Source organism: Fragaria vesca, linkage group LG3 (genome assembly GCF_000184155.1).
Source record: "Fragaria vesca subsp. vesca linkage group LG3, FraVesHawaii_1.0, whole genome shotgun sequence".
NCBI lineage: Eukaryota > Viridiplantae > Streptophyta > Magnoliopsida > Rosales > Rosaceae > Fragaria > Fragaria vesca.
Window position 1 is genome coordinate 7683371 of NC_020493.1, and position 24980 is coordinate 7708350.

The 24980-nt window shown below is 39.0% G+C and overlaps 3 protein-coding genes and 1 pseudogene across 4 annotated transcripts; 1 reads left to right on the forward strand and 3 right to left on the reverse strand.

The window, feature by feature from the left end:
- Nucleotides 1-4317: 4317 nt before the first annotated feature.
- On the forward strand, nucleotides 4318-8791 carry LOC101303680 (probable alpha,alpha-trehalose-phosphate synthase [UDP-forming] 7-like). The gene is made up of 4 exons (XM_004293924.1): nucleotides 4318-4528; nucleotides 4743-6851; nucleotides 6934-7207; nucleotides 7880-8791. The coding sequence occupies exons 2-4, from the start codon at nucleotides 4864-4866 to the stop codon at nucleotides 8186-8188; spliced, it is 2571 nt and encodes an 856-aa protein (XP_004293972.1). The 5' UTR covers nucleotides 4318-4528; nucleotides 4743-4863; the 3' UTR covers nucleotides 8189-8791.
- Nucleotides 8792-9905: 1114 nt separating this feature from the next.
- Nucleotides 9906-11531, reverse strand: LOC101303973. Its single transcript, XM_004293925.1, has one exon. It carries the CDS (start codon nucleotides 11472-11474, stop codon nucleotides 10143-10145), a length of 1332 nt encoding a protein of 443 aa, XP_004293973.1. The 5' UTR covers nucleotides 11475-11531; the 3' UTR covers nucleotides 9906-10142.
- A 5105-nt stretch (nucleotides 11532-16636) lies between these two features.
- Nucleotides 16637-19273, reverse strand: LOC101291036 (annotated as a pseudogene). The gene is made up of 7 exons (XR_184370.1): nucleotides 19231-19273; nucleotides 18470-18823; nucleotides 18028-18243; nucleotides 17585-17939; nucleotides 17369-17496; nucleotides 17111-17246; nucleotides 16637-16876 (listed from the first exon to the last, which is right to left on the reverse strand). The product of XR_184370.1 is annotated as a protein transport protein Sec61 subunit alpha-like (transcript).
- Nucleotides 19274-19598: 325 nt separating this feature from the next.
- LOC101304256 (ER lumen protein retaining receptor-like) lies at nucleotides 19599-22703 on the reverse strand. The gene is made up of 6 exons (XM_004293926.1): nucleotides 22612-22703; nucleotides 22257-22536; nucleotides 21336-21451; nucleotides 20157-20230; nucleotides 19984-20047; nucleotides 19599-19902 (listed from the first exon to the last, which is right to left on the reverse strand). The coding sequence occupies exons 1-6, from the start codon at nucleotides 22701-22703 to the stop codon at nucleotides 19866-19868; spliced, it is 663 nt and encodes a 220-aa protein (XP_004293974.1). The 3' UTR covers nucleotides 19599-19865.
- Nucleotides 22704-24980: the final 2277 nt, after the last annotated feature.

Below are 24980 nucleotides of genomic sequence, written 5' to 3' on the forward strand. Positions count from 1 at the left end.
ATGTCGAAAGGTCTCTTCAGAGTGACTTAGGAGGCAATTTAGTTTTGCTGGGCAACCTAGAAATCCATGGGAGCATCAGAATATCAAACGAAAGAATTGAAGAAAAAAATAGGTACGTAGACCTTAGGTTCTGCTGTTGTCCTATCAAGGCCAAGGGTCTTCTCCGCCTGCAACTTGAGGGCAATTCAATTGTGTTCTATGATCTGCAATAAAAAAAACTAATACTAGAAGGATCGGTGATTCAGAGTTTTAGACAAAGCCAGCACAGTCAAATCAAGAGGAAACAAAAGCAGAAAACATCACAGTAACGGTGACGAGAACCTTGAGGCAGTCGATATGGGGATGCATGTGTTCAAACTCGGAACCCTAATTTATATTGAAGCCCTAGGTGTTGCTACATGAGTAATTACCTAGTTGAGACTAGAAAATTATGCAGGGAATCAAAGATTTCCCGCCATATAGCCTTAAATTATTTGTGTCCGAAATCATTGATTGTGGGAAATCTTGTAAACAATCAATCAAATAGAGAAAGTAATATATCCAAGATTTATTTCCATTTACATTCGGTGTTCAGAAATCTCTACCGAATTAAATAAAATATGTAGGGATCCTTGCAAATTTAAGGAATCTCTATACAAGTTTGGATGTCCTGTAAATTTTAAGGAATGCCCACATATATAGGGAATCATTGCAAATTTATGAGTCCCTACAAATTCGGGATTTCTACAAATTTAAATGAATTCCCACATACATTGAAGCCCGAGAAGTTGGCCCATAATCGTCCACGTCAAAAGTATGGACTTCAAGCCACACCTCCGACACGTGATGGCAACACGACTACGGTCCACCTTGAAGTGGGGACATTTGTAGACGTATAAAATTTAATGAGAATAATAATCATTAGATTATTCATACGACGCATGGTCCCGACAAATTGCATATGTGGCTCGTGAGTCGGGAAAGTTGGAAAAGTCTTCAGAAATGACATGTGGCGACGTGTGAATGGTCGGTCAACTACAAAAATCATCAATCCCGACTAAAATCAAATATTAAATGTCAATTGATAATCAAATTTCAATCAAATTAAATTGATTATCGGAAAGGAAGTCAAACATTTAATCAAATTGGCAAAATACCTTATTAATCATAATCGAATCAATCAATAAATACCGATTGATTTAATTATGTTAATTATTATAATTAGATCAATCAATCAAGACTGATTGATTTAATTATACCGTTAAGGAAATACAATTAAAACGGTGTCTTCATAACATTCCATAAACGGAGAAACGTCGACACTATAAATACCCCCTCTCATATCAAGAGGAGGACTTCGGGACAAGAGAGAAAAATTACTCCCGAGAGCTCAGAAGTCTCGCAAAATGCTTGAAGAATCATCAAGCTGTCAAATAGCTGATTCTTCATCAACCTCAAGCCTAGAAGTTGTTAAATCTCGAAGAGTCACCAAGCTGCCAAATAGCCGACATCTTCACCAACTTCAAGACGAAGAACAAATCACCACGTGGAAGCGCTCGTGGCCAAATCTGATCAACATCAAGCCTCCACGGCCCTTAATCAACCCTCATCTTCAAGTCTTCAACAAATCAAAACTTCTATAAAGTTCTTTAACAAGCTCCTGGAGAATGAACAAGCACCAAACACACGTGTCGATTAATCCGCCATCAAAGCCGAAGAACATTCACCACATGACACTGCTCATGGCCTAAGTCCGATCAAGAACAAGCCTCTACGGCCCTTGGTCAATCAACTTCTACAAATCGTCAACACGACAAGAAGTCCAAACTACAACACTTCGATTCAAGATTAAGTGCTCGTCACCCTTGGATCAAATCGACGTTGGAGATTAAATCAGAGGAAATTCTTGTAAAAGAATACCCACAGAGATTGTAACCCGTAAATTCATCAATACAAATATTTTATTTTGTACACGTGTCTTTCTGTTATTCGTTACATGAATTTTTGTGTTTACAACAATGACAAATGTATGTGTTGTTTCCATTGACAAGATTCTATTTTTTGTATTTATTGATCACTAGTAAATAAGTTTAAAATGTCACTAATTTTGAAAATGCCCCACTGTCATGGACTAACGAAAGATCCCAGTAATGCTAGTGTAACTTCTACAGAAGTGTCCTTTCTAGCAATCTCTCATCTCTTGAGAAGTAGTCGATTTACGTTGTATGCTTCAAAGAGGGAGATGCTATGGAGGTGTATGGTTGTACCTTTCCTACTTGTTTATCTGTTTGGATATATTCAACATCAAAGTATGATAGCCGACGTTCTTTTCTAGGCGCAAAATGTTAAAATGGAGTCTGATCTTGTAACAGAACCAGATCCTCATATGATATGTTTTCAATATCACAATCTATATTATAGATTGAGGAGTTTCCATCTTAGAAAATCAATTAGGCATGATTCACAACTTCCCTATAGAGTATAGGATAATCCATTTGAGCAAGAGAGCTAGACTTAACGTATGAACTAGAGGAGACCGACGACGACAAGTAGAGGCCTCGCTGGAGTATAAAAGGCGGAATCGGCGGCGGATTTGAGTGCGCTCTTACAGAGAGAAAGCCATACGGGACAGTGCCGCGCTCTGATTTCAAGTACGAGGCTTCTTCTTGCACAAGACTAATGTGTTTAGCTATAAAAACATATAATCATACCATCAATTTTAACAAACAATTAGCTAGTATACCCGTCATTATTTGATCTAGTATATTTCAACCCACGTTTTCCCTCAATTACGAATGCACAACTCACTGATACAGTGATACAGAGCTAATGCAACTACAGAAAGCTCCATCACACCAAGAACACCTTGATTTTCAAGAGGCTATTTTTCTTTGAAAGCATCTCAAGCAAGACCCATAAATAAAACGTGGAGTCTTCAAAAACATATTCAAGTTGATGATGCCCTAACCACTTTCATCGTGCATGTTTATAAAATACACATTGCTTTCATGCATGAAAAATTAGGTAATACAAATCTTAGGTCAAAAGAAAACACCCGCAAATATGGTCAAACTCTGTGACTCATAGTCTAAATATAGAAACATATTTTTTCTTAATAAACACGGGAACGTATCAGATCTAGTAGAAATAATCAAAATTCAAAACCCTAGACCAATATATTCCAGCGGGGATGAAAACGACAATTCACTTCTGGTCATTCAACCCTAACCACGCAAAAACCCCGATTTTTCAATTCCCATTTTCCAACCACGTGCCTGCCACGTCGGTTTTCTGAGTGTCATCGGTGACGTCATCTCCCATTTTTTCACCTTATCCGGATTTTCCTTTTGGTATTATTGTAGCATCGACCATGTGGCAACTTGGGCAACATGCCTAGCTAGGGTTGCTTCCATGATGCTAAAGTTGCACAATAATGCTTTGGGACCAAGTTTTCTATTCATTTGATGTGGATAATGACATGATGGTTGTATCATTTCTACCTTCCAATACTTCTAGCAATCTTATATATAAATGACCATATCTTGTGTCTCATATAACAACAATTCTATAAAGATCTTTCAAAAAAAATATTAGAATAAGAACGATAGTATTACAGAGTTTTTCATTTTAATCAAATAAACAACTCGGATGCAATAATTAGTTATTTCTGAATCGACCTTATCGTCTCTTATTTTAATAGAAGATTTTATGTCTCTAGAAAATAAACAAAGGGATTTTGAATTAGAATCTTCTGAAAATAATCAAAATATTGCTAGTCAAGGGAGTGAGAAAACGACTCCGGAAACGTCTAGAATTTCACCCCCGGTAACAAGCTCTACTGTTCCAAGTCCCCCAGACACGTAGCAGGCACGGTGCCGGAAACAACTCTTGTCACCACGTCTCGTGACGTCAATGGCGGACGGCGGATATCTAACCGCGACCTGCAAAACATGAGATCACTTTCACCATCGTGTGTGTGGATTAGAACATCCCAAAAAAACGACGTGTCGGCCCCACCCGGAGTTAAGCTAACAACGAGCGCTGCAAAATGCTGACGTGTCCCCACCCCTGTTCACACGGCGTGTCGTCGGCCACCCCGGAGCCTTCTGGATTCCCGCCACGTCATCATGTGCCCTTGCTAAGGGAGGGCAGTAATAAATACCAGGGGTAGCGCGTGGACCCGACGCGCCAGCAGATACCCAGTTGGCATTACTGAGTAGCCTACTGGCCAAACCTTATCTTCTTCAATTCTTTAACTTTTTATATTTTGTTTTATTTGCAGGAAAAAAAAATATACATATTTTTGTTTTAGAAATTAATGAAATTTTTTGGTTCTTCCAAAAGAGAGAAGCATTTGGTATATTGGAGAGGGTGAGAGAGAAGAAAAAGAAAAGAGGAGGAAGAAGAAGCGACTCTTGAGCAAAGCATCACCAAACCCTAGATTCAATTTCCTTCTCAAATTACCAGACTTTCATTCTTTTTTCTGAAATTTCAGATCCAAATTGATCTGGGTTCGATTCAAAATTCGTTCTTGCAAGCCCTAAAAAAGGTAATTTCTGATTCCCATTCCTTGTTAATCATTGCCTTTTGATTAATTTCAATGCAAAGTTTTCATCTTTGCTGCAGATTCTATATTGTATTGAAGTTTTGATTAGTAAATGGTGACTTGCTATGTGATCGAATCGAATTTAGATTAGTTTTGGTATGAAATTTTTGATTCTTGGTTATTGTAGTGATGCCTGGTTAATTCGTTTTTATTACAGATCGCACTGAATTCTAGTGTTTTGAAGAGTCAAGGAATCTTGGGTTTGGTTTACATTTCTGAGATCTTTGTTTTAGAGATTCTTAGAGTTGAGGGGAAACCCTGATTAGAAGTTATTCAAGATGATGTCCAAATCGTATACCAACCTTTTGGATCTTGCTTCCGGCAACTTTCCGATAATGGGTCGGGAAAGGAAGCGGCTGCCGAGAGTTATGACCGTTGCCGGGGTTATATCGGAGCTTGATGATGATAACGCCAATAGTGTGTCGTCAGATGTTCCGTCGTCGATTGTGCAGGATCGGATTATTATTGTGGCTAATCAGCTGCCAGTGAAAGCTAAGCGTAGACCGGATAACAAAGGGTGGAGTTTTAGTTGGGATGAGGACTCGTTGTTGTTGCAGTTGAAGGATGGTTTGCCTGAAGATATGGAGGTTTTGTATGTAGGGTCTTTGAATGTAGAGGTGGATTCGAATGAACAAGATGATGTGTCGCAGCTACTGTTGGATAGGTTCAAATGTGTTCCGGCCTTCTTGCCGGCTGACATTTTGGCCAAGTTTTATCACGGGTTCTGTAAGCAGCATTTGTGGCCTTTGTTTCATTACATGCTTCCGTTTTCTGCAAATCACGGTGGAAGGTTCGACCGAACTTTGTGGGAGGCATATGTGGCGGCAAACAAGATCTTTTCACAAAGGGTGATTGAAGTCATAAATCCTGAGGATGATTATGTATGGATTCACGATTACCATTTAATGGTGCTGCCAACCTTCTTGAGGAGGAGGTTCAATAGATTGAGAATGGGGTTTTTTCTTCACAGCCCCTTCCCGTCATCCGAAATTTACAGGACTCTACCTGTCAGGGAAGAGATTCTGAAGGCGCTTTTAAATTCAGACCTTATTGGTTTCCACACTTTTGATTATGCTCGGCATTTCTTGTCTTGTTGCAGCCGAATGTTAGGTTTGGAGTATCAGTCAAAAAGAGGTTATATTGGGTTGGATTATTATGGAAGGACAGTCGGGATAAAGATCATGCCTGTTGGGATTCACATGGGGCAGATTCAGTCAGTGTTAAAACTTGCAGACAAGGAGTGGAGAGTGGGAGAACTAAAACAAAAGTTTGAAAAAAAGACTGTGTTGCTTGGAGTTGATGATATGGACATCTTTAAAGGTGTCAATTTGAAGCTCTTGGCTATGGAACAGATGCTGAAGCAGCACCCTAAGTGGCAGGGTAAAGCAGTTTTGGTACAGATAGCAAATCCAGCTAGGGGAAGAGGCAAAGATCTTGAGGAAACACAGGCTGAAATCTATGCAAGCGTCGAGAGAATAAATGAGAAATATGGTCAGAATGGATATGAACCTATTGTCTTCATTGATAAACCAGTCTCTCTTAGTGAAAGAGTTGCGTATTACACTGTAGCAGAGTGTGTGGTGGTCACTGCTGTGAGGGATGGGATGAATCTTATTCCCTATGAGTACATTGTATGCAGGCAAGGGAACTCTACATCAGAATCTGAATCAGAATCAGAATCCAGTGGGCCCAAGAAGAGCATGCTGGTTGTATCAGAATTTATTGGTTGTTCACCTTCACTTAGTGGTGCAATTCGGGTTAACCCATGGAATGTTGAATCAACAGCCGAGGCCATGAATGAGGCAATTTCTATGGTTGAGCCTGAGAAACAGTTGCGCCATGAGAAGCATTATAGGTATGTCAGTACACATGATGTTGCCTACTGGTCACGAAGTGTTTTCCAGGACATGGAGAGGACGTGCAAAGACCATTTTAGAAGACGTTGCTGGGGAATTGGTCTGGGTTTCGGCTTCAGGGTTATAGCACTGGATCCTAACTTCAGAAAACTGTCTATTGATGCCATTGTGAATGCTTATGTGAAATCTAAGAGCAGGGCTATATTGTTAGATTATGATGGCACTGTGATGCCTCAAACATCTATAAATAAGACCCCAAGTCAAGAGGTTATCTCTCTAATCAATACACTCTCTGGTGATGCTAAAAACACTGTTTTTGTGGTCAGTGGAAGAGGAAGGGATAGTTTGAGCAAGTGGTTCTCTCCTTGCAAGAAACTTGGAATCGCTGCTGAACATGGTTATTTTGTAAGGTATACATATCTGTTTTTATTTATTATACAGTTATCCTTGGTTTTCTTTTGCTTTGTACTCATATAAATTGTGTTCTGTTAGATGGTCTGCCGACAAGGATTGGGAAGTTTGTGGACAGAGTAGTGATTTTGGGTGGATACAGATAGCTGAACCAGTCATGAAATTGTATACAGAAGCCACCGATGGGTCTTCTATTGAAACCAAGGAGAGTGCCTTGGTGTGGCACCATCGAGATGCCGACCCTGGTTTTGGATCCAGCCAGGCTAAAGAATTGTTGGACCATTTGGAAAGTGTTTTGGCAAACGAACCAGTAGCTGCCAAGAGTGGTCAATATATCGTAGAAGTAAAGCCACAGGTGATTTTTCTACCCTCCTTCCAAATTATTCAACTCTATGTCAATGCAACCTTTCACCTACTTGTTTGAATCTAATATATACTAGGACAATCTCCACAGTTACTGTCTATTCCCATTTTTACCACTTCAAATTCTCCCAAGTTTATTGTTGGAACTGATGGAGGACAACACAATACCATTTCCCTCTTTTATATTTAGAAATCTTATTCTGTGAGTGTGATTCAGTTGATAAATTTTCTATGCAATTCATCAATTAATTAATAGTAGTAGTGCTTTAGACTTGTAGGTCTTTCTGAATAAGCCACCTCATTAGTTAGCATGTGTATGATAACACTAATAGAGATTTGTAAAATCTCAGAATATGTGCATAATACTGCTAAAGGTGGGAGGACACTCACTTCCTTTGATATGGAAATTAGTGAGTATGGCTTCAGATAACATAATCAAGTGACCCCAATACTGAAGTGTGTTTTTCCTTTTTTTGGGTGGTATGAGGGTTCCTCGTAGCCTCGCACCAATAATATGAGAACGTATATCAAATTTTTTGTTTGCTGATGAGAAAATATTCAAGTATTGCAGTAGATATTGTTGACCTAATATGGGCAGTTGCAATCAATTTGATTGTGTGAAAATAATCATGATGGTTGAATCTTTACTTGTTCTGGTTCTCAGGGTGTCAGTAAAGGCCTGGTTGCTGAAAAGGTATTCACATCGATGCACGAGAATGGGAAGCAGGCAGATTTTGTTTTGTGCATTGGTGATGATAGATCTGACGAGGACATGTTTGAGATTATCGGCAATGCACTCAATAATGGTGTCATCTCCTCTACTACAAGTGTTTTTGCATGCACTGTTGGACAGAAACCCAGTAAAGCCAAGTACTATTTGGATGACCCTTCTGATGTCATAATGATGCTTGACGCTCTTGCAGACGCTACAGATTCTCCACCTTCCTCTGATGGCGAAACAGGAAGCCCTTGAGACCTTCCTCCATGACCTTGTTAGACTCAGTGTCTTCTTCACAAAGGCAATGATGGTTAACTGCATGCTGGGCTTTGATTGATGAAAGTGATGATCCTTTCCTGCTTTCTGGGAGCGACATATTGGAGAAAGCATCCTCTAAGACCTTCTGAACCAATATATGCAGCCAATTCCCAACCATCATTGGATTTGATAACTTCTGTGCATAGACAATCAATGCTGAGTGTGGATTATAGTATAGTCGGTTTACTTGGTAAAATAGAACAGAACTTCTAGGTCAGCGCATACTTGTGAAAGATTTGATGGGGGACTTGGACTTTGAAAGGAAATGCCCAAACCAGTGGTTGGATCTTATTCATGTGAAGGTTGACATGTCTGAGGGAGGTCGATTATGCTAAAGGTGGGAAGTAGAAAGGGGTCTGGGCTGGTCAGTCAGAATGCCCATTGAAACAATATACTGGTTTTTCTTTTTGGAGTGAATTTGCTTTGCCATTTGTTTCCGGGATCAATTCCTTTGCTTATTGAATCTGTACATTATATAGCGATATTTGCAAGAAATGATCACGCTTTCGAAGATGTCCCAAATGATGCATATTTCAGGTTTCTGATACTGCAAGTTAGCACAGTTTTGTTTTTTTTTTTTTTTTTTCTTTTTGGTTGGCTTCCAAGAGGAACTGGTGCCCCTATACGTTCCAGGGTTGGAGAAAGGAGCTGGACAAATATAAACAGACAAACAAGGACTGCAATTTGCTTTGAGAATCACATTTCAAGTGCAGAACCAAACAGAATCAGACTCCAAGTACCAACATTATCTCTGATGGGTCACCCTAATTATTATTTTCCCAGAGAAATAATTCCAAGGTTTGCTTATTTACTGTAATGTTGAATGGAGTGAGCAAGGGAAATATCCAAATCTACTCTCTTTGGATTAAGCCAATTGACAAAGTAGGGGTAAGAAATTGAGTTAGAACTGAGCTAGGTAAAAATTCTGAGCCTCTCAACTGTAAGCAAACAGAAACTACTCAAGCTCACTTGGAATTTGAGGATTGAACAGAAAGAATAATGCATTGTGAAACCAAAAAAAGAGTAAGCACTGGCTTCCAAATGCCACCCATGCAAACAGTATGGTTCCTGTGACTCTGTGAGTATATAAAGGAGCCAAAATGTTTATGCAGGTAAAGGAAATTGTAGTTGCTACATGTATTAGCACTAGATTCCTACACAAAGACACAGAAGCAAAAGCCTGCAGTGAGTTAGAAGCTGTGGTGTCGTTTACAAGGCACAGAAGCCCGTGAATTATGCTCAGACTTGTCACTTCCCAATCACCTACCTCTTCTTCAGCCCTACCTAGCTATACATGTACACACCCAAACTCGATACAAAATCGGAGTCCTTGCCAAACTCACAAAGAACTAATAAAAGTATCCCAGTTGAAATCATATCCAAAGCAATAAAATGTTCAGAAATATAAATTCCTAAGTAATAAATTGGATTAGCTCATTATCTGAATTCGATTCTATAGTTTAAATACTCCAGAGTAGTATACAAGTTTTCACTAATTACACTTGTTTCAATGACCATGGAACCCTAAACATAGTAGAATTTCCTGGATCGTGCAATATTATTACAGAGGCATGTTGCATTACAACAACTGCAGAAGGACATTTCACATAGAATTTTTACCTTAACTACTTAAACAGAAACCCCCAAAACCTGATCATATCCTCTCTGACCAAATTTCACAAATGGACCCCAAATGCCATCGTTGCAGAAAATATGCTTATGCTGAATTGCTTAGCTCACCTCAGGTAGGGTGACATGACAAGCTCCAGTGAAAAGTGAAACACAAGTTAAGAGAGCTAGCCTACACTTACCTCTATGGACCCGCATCCAAATCCAACGGCTCTCATTCATCATCACTGACATAAACTACTACTGCCTAGAACCACCGGAGCTAGCTGTATATTCGCCGGAGACTACTACTCACCGGAGACAAGTAAACCAAGCTCTGGAACAACATCTTCCCGATTGTGAACCCCGGCACGACGGTGAAGCTGACTGAAAACTCGGTATCGGAATCGTTGACGGTGACGGACTCCATGAACACCTCTGAGAATCTGCGGTTCTTGTTGACCTGAAAGATCGAGACTTGCTGACCGAACGAGAAGGCCAAGCAGTGGAGAAGCCAAACCCGCATGGACATCTCAACAAAGGCTTCGAAAAACGGCGTATCGGGAACCTCGCCGGAGTTTATGAGCTTTCTCTGGTTTAAGTTCCCGAAGAGGGAGCACTCCATTTTGGCGTGGACTAGTTGGAGGTACTTGGCTCTTGTGAACTTAGAGAACAAAGCTGTTTGGTTCTGGGAGATGAAGGACTTTGGGTTTGCTTGTTTGAGGTTGTTGAACTGGTCGAAGTAGTGTTGTGTTTTGTGAGTACTAGGGAGTCCGAAGTTTGGGTTAGTGAAGCCTTCGAGCATGGTTTTGCTAAAGAAAGACTCGAACGCGAAGCAGCGATGGCTTTGCTTAGTGAACTCTGCTTCTGGCTCGATGAACTTGATGGCTGTGTCGAGGTCCCAGCTTGCAGACTCCATTTCCTTGATCATTAGTTTCACAAAGCTTCGTATGGATCTTACGGTCTGCTGATGAAACTGCGCGAAATGCGTTGGTGTTAGTTTTGAGAGGCGGAGGTTGTCGAAGATCGAGAGCGGGCCGCTGGATTTGAGCTTGTATTCGATGCCTCTGTTGGTTGCGAGTAGTTCTTCGAGTTCGGATTGGAGTTCGGAAAGACTGAAGGCTTTGCGCTGAGCTTCTAGCTCGAGTTTCTTGATGGTGATCTCGTACGTCTTCATTAGTCCCTGTTGCTCTTGAATCTCGGCGAGCATTAGAGTCACCTGAGGAGAGAGATCGAGCTCTTTCTTAAGGAAGCTGCGCTTCATTTCCGAAATGGCTTTGAGCTCGTCCACTACGGCCTGGTCAGCCACCTGAATGGCTTCGTTGTTGTAAGGGTTCTGCGCCATTTGGAGCTCGGCATAAGCTGCTTTAATGGAAGTGATTCCGGCAAAGAGCTTGGCAAGTAAAGCCTCCATGACTGCCCTGTTCTTGGCTTTAAGATCCTCCATTTTTTCGATATCGTGTTCCTCTTTGGTGGCCTTGGTGTTGGGTTTGAGCTTGCAAATGCCATTGTTGGAAGCGATTTTGGTCGCGGCTCGGAGGCTGATGACCTTGTGGAACGTCCTGGAAAGCTTGCTCTTCTTGATCGGAGCCGATTTGGGTCTGACTGTATTCATCTGAAACAGTGAAAAAACAAATTCAGAAGCTCAAAAGAGAGAGACTATAAACTTGTTGGGTGGGTGGGAGGGAATAAATGTGTTTGAAAGGGATTGCAGTTAATATGAAAGCAGAGGCGCAAAGTTTGACTATAATGAGGTTGAAGAGATCGAGCCGGAGATGGAGGCAAGTAGTTTTAAAGCGCGGGAAAAAGGAAAAGGAGGAGGAGGAGATAGATAGAGAGGAGGAACTTGGGGGGATCAGAAGGGGTGGAAAAGTCGGGTGTGTATGTGTTATTTTAGTGTTTCTTGGGGTGGTGAGGTTATAAATGGTGGTGTACAGAGAGGGATTGATTGCTACCATCTAATAATGGACCCTACTGGAGTTAGGACTGTATCATCATCCATCATCCATGGGAGGAGAGCCAGGAAGAAGAAGACGCAGAGAGGTCAGTACTGTGAAGAATCGTCACCATTATAATTCACAACCTCGCAGTAATCTTTCTCTCATTATTGACATAAATTCTACCATATTTCGGAATATGCATGTAACGGTCGGTTTTTGAAACTTGAATGTTCATTCTTGTAAATGAACTTAAAATAATATTGATTTTGACTATCATACTGTCAACCTGTAAATAATCGAGTAACTTATATACAATATTTTGATCCGTTCATCTTTATCGCATTATCATGCATATATACTAATACCGTTAACAAAATTAAAATCTAAAAAAATAGTCCTAAGTGTTTTCATCACATGAGATGAGAACCCGATGTCGAAAAAGACGTATTTTTATTATGGGCGCTTAATTTCATTGGATCAAAAATAAAAATAAAACGAAAAATTTAGGATCTCTAGTCTTCATTCGATCTTCGGATATAGTGATCTAAGAATTTATGCATTAATGATGCAAGTGCATCTTGGTGTGTAGAATCCGCTCCGCCATATTGTAAAGTGAAAATATAAATAGGGCATCTGATTATCATAAACATAAGTTTGGGATTACTAAAATTTAGAGGGACTGACATTGAGCGAACTGCTTGATTAATTGTAATTACTCTCAATAATGTTATCTCTAACAAAGCACGAGCATTCCTTTCGTGCAAATATAATTAAGGTGGGAGGGGGAATCTTAAGCAAATGCATGTTGTAATCCTCTATAACACAGTTGTACGTTAAAGAATGCGAATAGGAAGTTATGTAGTTTCCATGTAGTTTTCTTATTGTTTTCTTGAGATTCAAGAATAATGACTACTGTAAAAGTTAATGAAATTGATAGTAACAGACTAACAGTTAACCTATCTAGTTGACAACGTAGAACTGACTATTGTTTAGTTCATTTCATTTTCTTCTCTTAAATTTGACAGGATAGTATATCATTTAATTTGACAAGTATATGTAACAAACTTTTGTTAGCAAGTAACTATGTGGATCTGAAAAGTTTAGCTAGAATATGCAATTTGCATAACATTGATCATCTCTATTGAGTTTACCAGTTAAATTGATATGAAGATGTTGGTTCTTGCAATTTTTTTTTTTCTTAGAACAGAGCTAACAGTTGTAGGTTGTCCTGGTTTTGGGCAGGCACAGATATGGTTCGGAATTTATTGAATATCTGCAATGCAGTATGGGACCTGATGATGGATGAGAGCTAGGAGAGTTGCATTTCAAAAGAGACAGAGAGCCGAAAGAAGATTGTGACGATATCAACAGTAATCTGATTGATGTGACCACCCTACTACTTATTATGTATCTTCATTCTTCAAGCAAGAAATATCCAGGAGCGCGTTCATAGTTCTAATCGGGTTATAACTCACTTGTAATCGAATTTTGTTCTAAATTACTTGACTCTAATGAAATTTACCATCGTGTTTTAGTCGAACTCATTTAGTCGCTAAAATTCGTGAGAAGCTAAACATTCCTACTCATCATGCATGGTTACTTAACATTTCTCAATAGAAACTTACATTTGCAATTCATATGTTTTTTTGGACAGTAAGACTATTATCCATAAGATGAGATTAAGAGTCTAAAGTGTGACAAACTAATGTGATTATTCTTAATGATGGATCAATCTAGCTTCAACCTTTGAACCAAATAGTCCCCATTCAATTGTGTCTCATTCTTTGCTCTAATGCCTTGAACATGCATTGTCCCTGTCCCAGTCCCACAAGGATAATTAACACTTTCAGCCATGAGTAGTATAGTGTTCATTGTTCAAGAAATTGAGCTAGCTAGTCATTATAAAAGAGTGTAGTTGATAACTTTGATATATGTTTCAAATTCAAATTAGTGCGCGTTGGGCATTATTACAGACAATAAGAGTGTAGGGTAATGAAATAAAAAGATTAATATACTGAAGGCACTCCCATCCCTACCCAATAAGAAACTAAGAAAGTATATATAGCTTGGACTGCTCTCGGTGCCTTTGTCATAGAAAACTTTAGGATATAGAAGTGTGGGATTTGTCTTCGTTTATATATGATAGAAAAAACAGAGAAGATAATCGGGTTAATTTGCTATCATTTTATATTGACACTCATTACATGTTTGTTAAGAACTTAAGATGAACTTGCAGGCTTTGAAAAAGAAGTGATGAATGAGATTGTGCATGTCCATAACTAGCCTTCATTAAGGATATAGTTTGTATAGACCATGTACTTTTGTTTAACACTTGCTTCTAATTTTTGTTAGGGTCAATCATGGGACCAGAAACATACTCCAAGTCTCTTAACACATGCAATTAGTCCCATCATTATCATTCTTCATTTAAGTTTGATTTGTATTTCATGTTCATTGAAAAATGAAAATACAACGACATACATTTTGATTATGCTGAGTATATAAAAGTACCATACTAGAATGACCATCGATACAAATGCAAATTCTTGTTACGTAACACTTGGAATGAATAATGATTGAAACCAAAACAGAAGAGGAGACGAATTATTTGAAAAAATGATTCACAACAATTCTTTGAGACAAAGGTACAAATGGATCGAGACTTTGGGTATACAAAACTCCTTTTCGAATATCCATTCTATATCGGACATACATCACACATGTATAGTTGTATACTGTATGAAATTATACAACACAACCTTTTTCTTTCTTGGCATGCAATTTTGCTTTAGGTTATATCATTACGTAGACTAGGATATATATATATATATATATATATATATATTACACCTAATTTTTTAATTGAAAGTTTCATGATCTAAAAGCCTAAAAGCTTTCGTGGTCTTCACTATCTGTGTAATAGCCATATTCATGCTGAATTATTTCATCCAATGAGCTTCTTGGGGAAGAAACAGAAGACAATTCGATTATTAGTAGTAGTGTAATCTACGATAACAAGAGAACTATGATTTTTTTATTTCTGCTTTAAGGTTGTAAGCCATAATTCCTATAGAATTACATATAATTAATTAGGAATAGATTCAATTAATTATGTAGTTTGGTGAGCAAGATATATATATGTTGCTACTTGCTAATGGCAAACAAACTTGAGAGTATGTAGCATGATTTTGTTTGCATTATAATTATGTTCTTCCAAATAATACTCTTTGTCCTAATAATACAACTTCATGATTTCTCCACATCACTCTTTCTCAACACGACATATATAATTTTCCTAAGCTCCTCCCCATGATTCATATTAGTCCAGCTTTGTTGTTTTGGTCGAATTATTAGTGAAACAGTTGAAACTTGAAACTTGGGGATGCATTTACTATCGCTGGAAAAATTATCAAGTTTGAGAGTAAGTTATTTTGTTTTACAAATAACAGATCGATAGTATATAATGAACAAGGCTACAAAGAAAGGGAGAAGATATCTTATTTACTTGAAGTAGTGACATACACATTCAAAATTTCAAATGTATAGAAATTGCACAATCTTTATGTTCAAGTGGGAATTACTGTAGGGCATTCCACATTGACATTGCCTTCCAGTTGCTGTGAATTTCAAACAACCCTTGAGAAAGGGGTTGAGAATAACTTCATAGTTCCAATTGAAATTTGAGGGGACGACTCAGTAGCTAGTTCATTTTCAACAATGTAGTTTCAGTGATTATCGCTGCAGAATCAGCTTTCCAGGCCAGACTAGGTAATAAAGCAGAAATGTCTTGTCATCCCAGAACGAATCAAACCAGCTCCATCTGCTCTAGGATACAGCTTTCCAGTGGAGAAAGTCTTGGGTGAACTCAAAGTCGTGGGAGAAAACTTTGGTGAACCTCTGAAAATTTGGCTACTTGCTACCACTGTTTATGGTACAACAAGTTGATAATTAAACAACCTAAAATGACAAGGGAGCCATATATCCATTTGATTCAAAATCTTTGTTGTTGTATACCTAGTTAGTGTTTGAGAAACTTATGTTCGACCTCAAAAATTGTATGAAAACGTGTATTGTAGCCCTATTCTTTTTTTGGGGATGTAAGCCTGAAAGTTCTTCTATTCTTTTACCTGAACTTTCCGGTAATTTAACTCCTTCGAGCAACGCAAGTGAGTAATGCGGTACTCGACATTTCGAACTCGGAGCTCATCCATATGCTAAAGAAACAAGCTTGAATGAGAAACTGGGAATGGTCCTCACATTACTTTAGTTGTTAGGGACACGAGTGATTAACAAGCATCTTCATCAGGAAAAAAAAAAAAAAAAAAAAAAAAGTTAAAGCCTGAAGAACTCGATCATACTCTCACCAAAATCTTTTGCCTGAGAGAATTCTATTTTGAAACTAATGTACAAACAACAAATCCAAAAGTTGCTTAAAGTTGCAAAACAATGGAATCCATACATGCAAAGTATGAAGTTGTCCGGTACATGGGAAGCAACATGATTGCCGGGATAGCAAAACAAATCAGATGGTGTATCACCAATGACTAAATAATGCAAAAGTAAATTGTACAAATACTCCCAACTTAAAGAACATGAAAGATTCATATAGTAAAACGGAAAAGAAAAAGAAAATCATGAAAGATAGTAGAAATTAAAGAATCACAGATATTAAATGACTAACAGGTTCGTTCCAAGTAGTTTACGTTCTGAATGTTAGGCTATTCCAAAATGCAAATTTGATCTAAATTCTATCCCTATGGCATTGTATATCTGAGGCAGTATAGTTACATGTATCAGTCACTGAAACAATTTCCTTGTGTCTATGGAGCTTTAGGGCTTAACGGCGGAAAAGACCAAGTTCACTGCCGCGCTCTTTTTCATATGTCTCAATGTACTGATATATGATTGTAACTGCAAGTAATATCCCAGTTCCTGAGCCAATTGCTCCCATGAAATCTGCGAGAACAGTCAAGGCACCAATGCACATTCCTCCGAATGCAGCTGCAGTTGGTATGTAGCGATTAAGTTCCTTCTCCAAGTTTGATTCCCTATGTCCGCGCATCACCATGTTTTGGTCCTATACAGTGTAGCAAAATAAATGTTAAATTCTAACATAGACAGGCAAGATTCTCTTCATTACGGATCACTAAAATGCATACTCGGTTAATTATGCGTATAATGAAGATTCCACTGTTGCCTTAAAACGGCAGTACTAATGTCTCACAGATGTTAATGTAGGAATTATGTTGGTGAATACAGTGGTTCTGGGAAGAAATATTGTAAGGACTAGGATAGGTAAGACCAAAAATACCTTGAGCTGCTTAGCTACATCTCGGGCGGAAGAACCAGAAACTTGAATCCAAGCTTTTGATAAAAGTGCACAGGTTGCAAGCATAAACACTAGATAAAATAGAGAATGGAACGGATCGGCTGCCATACTTGCCAGGCTGCAATTAAAACCAAATCAGTATTACGGTGTTAACACTTAACAGTACATGCTTTTGCTTACTCAAGTATTAAGAAATATCAAAGGAATTACCAAGGGTAGATTAATTCGATGTTGGATTACCTTGATGGTGGAGTGTTACAGTAAGCAAGACCACCAACTGGAATCAACTGGCCACTAGAATATCCAGACTCCTTCCACTTCCCCAACAAGTTTACCAAGAAATTCCCACCGTACATCTTGTAAAGTAACTATACCGAGAAAAAGAAAAATGTCATTCCATTGAAAACAGATGCAGCTTGATTAAGAAACTTCAAAGTTTATTGCAAACCAATTTACCTGGGAGCAAAAGGAAAGGTTGAAGACAAGAGCAGATTGGAGAATGATTGGCATGTTAGAGGTGTATAAAAGCTTAATAGGATAGGACCTCTGTTGTTCCCGGTTAACCTTTGATCCCACTGATAATTCCACACGAAAGCCTTGGAAGTAGATGACAATAAGAAAGATCAAGACTGTAGCCAGCAAATTTGTAACATTTGGTAGGTCCCGTCGATAGAAAGCCTCTCGAAGAGCTCGTACTTTGTCTGTCCTTGTTATTAGGAGATGGACCAAAGCAAGAAGGGCACCTTCAAATTGAGGTCCACGGCCATTGTTTATAGTTATGGGACTAAAAGCCTTCCAAATGATGTTTTCACTGCATATTCAACCATTCACGAAGTAAGGAAACATGATAGAACATCATATAATATGCCAATGCAGTGTGTATATGGATTTGAGCATACCAGATGTTGGTAGCAATGAAAAGAGAGATCCCTGATCCGAGACCATATCCCTTCTGAAGAAGTTCATCTAGGCACATCACAATGCAAAGTTGACTTATGATAAGAATGGCATTCCCAACACCAAGCTGACCAACAGGACCATACATTCCTGTTAGGACATAGGTAACAGCTTGACCAACAGCAATGAGGATTCCGAGCAGCTTTTGTGCTCCATTTCTGCAATCAGAAGCCGATTAGAAGCAGATCATAAGAATGCTAAGCAAGTGACAAACTGAAAATATTGGCAAGTTTTTTACAAGAACAAGCTTTGAAAAATAAACATTAGTGTGAAAAGATTCAAACCCAACAAACCCAGGAGCTCCTAAAGCAGAGTTCTTCACAATGTGGAACATCTAAGGTGGTAAAAAAAATTGAAGCAAACAATTAGAGCAAGAAAACTCACAATAATGCGCGATCCTCACGGAAGCTGTTGTCCACTTTAATCGTCTTTGAACCAACCAAGAGTTGCATCACCATTCCAGATGTCACAATAGAGCTAATACCAAGCTCCATTACAGTCCCGCGGCTAGATGCCATAATAACACGCATCCAATAAAATGGATCTGCACCAGTTGTAGAGTGTATTCCATACAGGGGAAGCTGACTACACACAAGAAAGATGCCTAGGGCAGACAAGGAATATACCAACTTCTCAGACAACGGGACCTTTCTTGTTAGGAGTTTCAACCTCCGGTAGAAACAGAAGAAAGGGTCTGACCAAATGCAGCACTCTAAATTCTCCTGGCATTGCTAGTACCTAAATCAGGCCAATAACCAGCATCGAAGTCATTAGCACATTCTCTATATAACCAAAATTCGTCAAACAAAAAAGTCTAAGGGCTCGGAGCCATTCAGACGAATCGATTGCTCGCATAAGTTATAGCATATAACACTGACATGGGAAAAGAATCAAACTAGTTTGCTGTTCTATAATACTCTACGTAAGCAGTAAGCAATAAGCATATTTGCGCAGTAAAGAAAAGTGTTATGTGAGGATATGCTTATGCTTAGGTTCAGTAATACATGAGGTTCTACCGTTCAAGGTTGTTTTCTTCTTCAGATTTCTTGGACTTCAAGCAATCAATTACGACAACTACAGCAATCTAAACAAAATCTCTAAAGCAATTATATCATGCAAACCAGAAAAAAAAGCAGGTGTTTTACCGGAGATATCGATCAGGGAGCTCAACACCTCGAATTGGTTTTTGACCACACCAAGCAAAAATGAAGACGAAGACGTAAAGCGCAAGCGACGCGTAGAATACGAGAAGACCCTCTGGACTTTTTATAGGTGTTAAAATAAAATAAAAATGATGATCCTAAGCCAATTAGGATTCGCCAAGTGTGACTAGTTTTTAATTTTTCAAGAAAATTTTACTTGTAATCTGATATCTAATCCGATGGGGAAGCAATATCAGATATATGTTTTTGTAACGGATTTTGTTGGGTAAAAACTAAAAAGTGAAGATTACAGATAGTCAGGTACCTATCCGTTTTAACTACTATTCCCACATAAACACTATTTGCACAGCTTTTTCTAAAGACGGTAAAAAGAACTCGTCTGCTTCATTATCTTTTACAAGGTCACGAAACTTGTAGGTCAGATTGTGTATGAGATGGGTAAAACTCCACCGAAAATTCACTAACTTGCTAGTACCCCACGTTTGGATTCGGGGTTGTATCCCTAATTCAAAACTACAGTCTGTATATGCTTCCTCTGGTAGAGTCACCCTCAACTTGATTTATCAACCATGGTGTAGAAAACCAAACCTATGATTTAGATTTACGCCTCCTTTTGCTTAAGCTGGCAGATTAAGCTTTGCATTGTTTTTCCAACTGTAAAACAAACACCATTTACGTTAAAAACCTACCAAGATACTAAAGGATCATTGGAAAGAAGTTGCCAGGATTTGCCACCTGAGAAAGTAGTAGTAGAAAAAATCTGCATATAAAGCTGTCTGAACCAGACCAGATATGCAAGCTGCAAAATCATACAAGAGAAAAGGAGTCAGCCAAACTCTACAAACAGCAGTAATGGAACGGAAAAGTGAAGGATGACGTATTTCTTCGGCACTTCTCATATAACTTACCTATCCATCGACTGAATTTTGCTTCTGTGAAGTAGCGGTAGATCCAGTTGAGGATGTACAATGCACGATAGGCCCTGCAATTTTGAAACATGAGTATCCCAAGATGCATTACATTTTTACAGATCTACATCACAACCTCTAAATCTACCATTAGGAGCCATTTTATGTGACTGAACTGCTGCATTTGTGAAGTTCTATTGATTTCAATACATTCAGCATCTATGCAAGGAAGAAATAAGAAAAACATTCCATAAGATTCATAACCACATTACTCAGACCAACTCCACAACTAGCTACGTGTTTAAAGTAAATGTTATGGTCTGAAACACCCGTTACATAATCAGACTATACATGTCAGATTCTCAGTTTTTGATGCATAGGAACAAGGCACCATTATAATAAGGAGTTTTCATTATCAAAAGCAGGGGTGGCCTGTACATGTTAAGTTTACCACCCAGCCATTGGTGCATCCAGACTGCTGGGTAGTCCAGATACCATAAAAACAGTTTGCTTTCCAAAACAAACAAAGAAATATCATTCTTTATTATATCAAGGGTCCTTAACAAAAATTCCACAAAAGTGGAGAGATTAACAATCCAAAATATGAAATAACTACAGCTTATGATTCTGCAATGAGTAATGGGTATTGCTTCTCAGATGCCCTTTGCATCTAATACAATGTGGTTCTAAATTCTTGGTATCACAGAAATGCACATTTTCTCAGACTCCAACAGAAACTAGCAATACATCCAATGCAGACATTTCTTTGGTAGACATCTTGGTTTAAGAATCAATATGACCAAGCTGAATGGTGGTCCAAAATTATGGAATACACTATCAGTAGGTTTTCATTAGATGGCACTAGGCTGTTGTTCATTAGATGAAAACCTACTGTAGATGTTGAGATGCGATGAAGTTGACTGTTACGTTACAACTCGGCATTTCAAATAATGACTTCTCAATTATGATTGCAAAACAAAATGAGATCAGAGTTGTCCCATTTGTAATTCCATAATGTGACAAGAGAAACATGGGAGATGTCTGGTAATCAGACTGTGAATAATAAGAAAGCAAAAAAATTTTGAGAAAACTATATTCACTTGAACTTCAAGTAATAGACACCTTTGAGACATTCAGTTCTATAGCACATGACAATGAGGGAAAGAGTAATATACTTACCCCAGAAATAAAACATACTGCCCTGTCAAATTATCCACATTTCCACTTCGTTGTAGCAAAACTAATTGTGGAATAATCGCGACTGCCTCCAAGTATATTGAAAATGCCCAGAAGACCTGAAAATAGTTTTACTTCAGCATTAGAAATACACTATGTTGCAGGAATGCAGGTTCACCATTATGGCTTAGGAAGTTGGGGCCCCGACATATGCGAGCAAAATGAAAATCTTACAACATATATTAGGGACCAAGAATGAAGCTCCAAACAGTAAATTTTTAACAGAAACATGTATTGATACTATAACTATAAACTAAAATAAAATGTCACAATTAAGTGCGTATCTAGTCAAACGGTCCCAGTAAGAAACGGATTTAAAGCACGACACTTTAATATAGAGTATCAATACCCCGGAAATGTCAGAACCAAGATGCAACATACAACCATCATCACAATGCTAGCTCTCCTCCCCAAGGAACACCATGTCAGAAAGGCCAAGTGGTTGTTTTTTCTCTTGGAACTTTTTTCATGAAAACACTTCTATATAACAGTGACAAATGAAAACCATGACCAGAGGAAACTCGAATTCTTACTACAATATCAATAACTATCCTTCTGAACACGACTAACTCAAACACAAAGGGCCAGAATCTAGCTCGAAATTCACTCTTCAAACGGCGTAAAAGATGACCTAAAACGATTCGCTTCAAGGTTAACAGTAATCGAATAGAACAACGATTCAAGGTATATAAAAACTAGCAAAGCTACGCAGGCCACTACATGACAACAACACAATACACCACCAAAAATGCCAAGCAGAAATCAGTATAACTTAATCAACCAAAGCAAATCGTAATCCGAAAACGACTACATATAAAACCACAGGAATCAACAAGTTCAAATCAAGTTCAAGAAATGCGTCACCTCCTGAAACGTGAGCTTCTCATTAAAAAGCAGAGCAAGCACAAAGCAAGCTCCGACGAGATAGTGATGACGGAAAGTGTCCAGCTCCTTATCGTAGGACCGCCTCACCGTCCTGTGCCGCCGCATAATCACAACAATCAACACCGAGCTCAAAATGAACACAACCTTCATCACAGAGTTGTAGACCGAAATGAAATCCGTGAACAGATCCAAGTACCGCGCCAAGAACACCACCGCGTAGAGCTCCTGAGTCTTGAGCGAGATCCCTGCAGTAAAAAACCTAGCCCGATCGGCACCGGAGAAGCGAAATGCGAGACGGTAAAAAGAGGCGGTGTAGGTTTTTTTTTTTTTTTACCTTGAGCAGGATCTGGTGGCGTAGATTTTGAGGAGGAGGACGAGGATGCTGATGAGGTGAGTAATATCGCCGGCGAGCCTGAAGGCGTTCATGGCTGGAAGTCGGAGATTTTTGCGGTGGTGCCCTAGATTGGAGGAGAGAGAGAAGACGGAGGGGATATTGACTAGGGGGTGACCTGTGTGTAGAAGAGTGTAAGAGAAGAAGGAGAAATGACGTGGCAGTCGGAAACGGGTTTTACCTTCCTTGGCGCAATTTGGCGCGTTGGATTTGTTCGAGGGTGGGATTTTATTGGTGACGTGGTTGATTTTACCTTTTTTTCTTTTATTTATTTTTCTTTACTGAGATGAACTAATGGGTAAAACACCTGTACGGTGTCTTGCAAAATGTATTTTTTGGTACCTACGAATTTCTGTTGCTCTCAAATGAGGGTATGTTTGTTGTGCAGCACGGCATAACATACATACACTAATAAGGGCGGATTGCATGTGCTTTGCACGGGGGCTGATATTGAGAAGTTTCCTCTGGAAAACAGGCTGCATACTAGAACTTTCCCTCAAATGGTACCTTAACTATTTCCCTCTTCTTTACTACTTAAGCAATTTGACTCAGTCACAGCCCCGGTCAGCCACAATGTACCTCTCACGGCCGCCTAAAAGCTCACCACTTACTCTCCAAGTTCGCTTGTTCGTTTGTGGACCTTATTCCTCCCACCAGGCCCATTGACCACAAGATCCCTCTTGTGCGGCCCTGTTGATATCCGCATTCTTAAAAAACTGAATTGGAAACGCAAGTGTGAGAGTCGAGACTCGAGAGATGCTCGCTAATGGGCTTATTGGCCCAAATAATAGGCCATTCTCCTCTCCTATTTTGTTGGTCCGGAAACAAGATGGGACGTGACGATTTTGTTTTGGATTACCGCAATCTCGACGTGGTCACTATCAAAGATGGGTTCCCTATAGCGGTGTTGATGAACTCCGAGCCCAATATTTCTCTATGTTGGACCTCCAAGCAGGTTAATTCCCATCTCTAATTTCCCTTGTGTACCCGTTCAGGCCTAGTAAGATTGTAGCTATGCTTGTAACACAAGAGGCCCATCAGGATTATAGCTGTTAGCTTTGTATCTATGAACAACTGCTTAAGCTTTTTCTTCTTGTCTTTCAATTGATTTCTTTCGATATCTACACCGAACACTAAACATGATTAACCCTATTGCATAGCAAAGGAGTGCGAAGCCGCCACAAAAATGCACATTGGCATGCCACCAACCTCACTAGAAGACTAGAAGTTATCACACTTTGAGGCAATATATGCTTTTGTATAGATTAGAGATCACACCACTCCCTAAACTGAAATATTAATAAGGCTTTGAACACAAACCCATGTCATTGTCCCTCGGGAACTAGACAAAAAATAAATTGAAATGATGATCTCCACCCTCCTTAGCTAAGGAAGCAATTGAGCAAAGTCAGCTGCATATCTATCTATATTGGAATAATTGTTTGATGCATGATCAGCTGGGTTAATGATGATTAATCGGGCCCTTCGATACTCGTTCATGTTTATACAAACGACAAAACTTGCTCTTGTGACCTAAACAATTTGCTTTCGCTTTCGCTTTCACTTTGGTATATGTCAGTCATTATAGCTAATTAGGGTTTGGCAATGCTATCTTATGAGTCATGGAAAGCAGCAGCATGCAGTCGAAGTTTTGCTGAGAAATAAACAAAGTTTGGCTAGTTATATGTAGCTAGCTAGCTCCTCGTCGATCACCGGCCAACTTCACTTTCACTTTATGAGTCTCCTGTCTCCGGCGGTTAGGTCACCGATCGAATAACAGACTTCAGGTTGGCTTCAATGTAATGCATGAGGAACATTAGGCCCTTGTGTTGGTGCCCTAGCTGGCAGGATGCAGGCATCATCTGATATGGTCCTCTGCTCCCTCTCGTATATTATTTTCAGTTATGAGAATCCTAGAGATTTCACATGTGACTAACCTCTGAACCAATTAACTTATCCTCTGAAAATCCAAGCCTCTATGATCTTGGGGGTATGAATTATAAGAAACCAGCAGTTTGCATTGTTTCAAATATTAATTCATTCATCTCCGGCCACCACCCTTTAGTAAATACTTTGGTCCCATGCATTATCATCAATTTCTCATAGTAACCACCCATACACATGTATATGCTGGCTATATATATAAGAACTTCACCAACATCTATCTGGAGTCATTTTCTAAGTGTATATATGCATTTATATATAGAGGTGAGCCTGTCGATCACATTATATAAACCGATATATATATATATATATAGAGAGAGAGAGAGAGAGAGAGAGAGAGAGAGAGAGAGAGAGAGAGAGAGAGATAT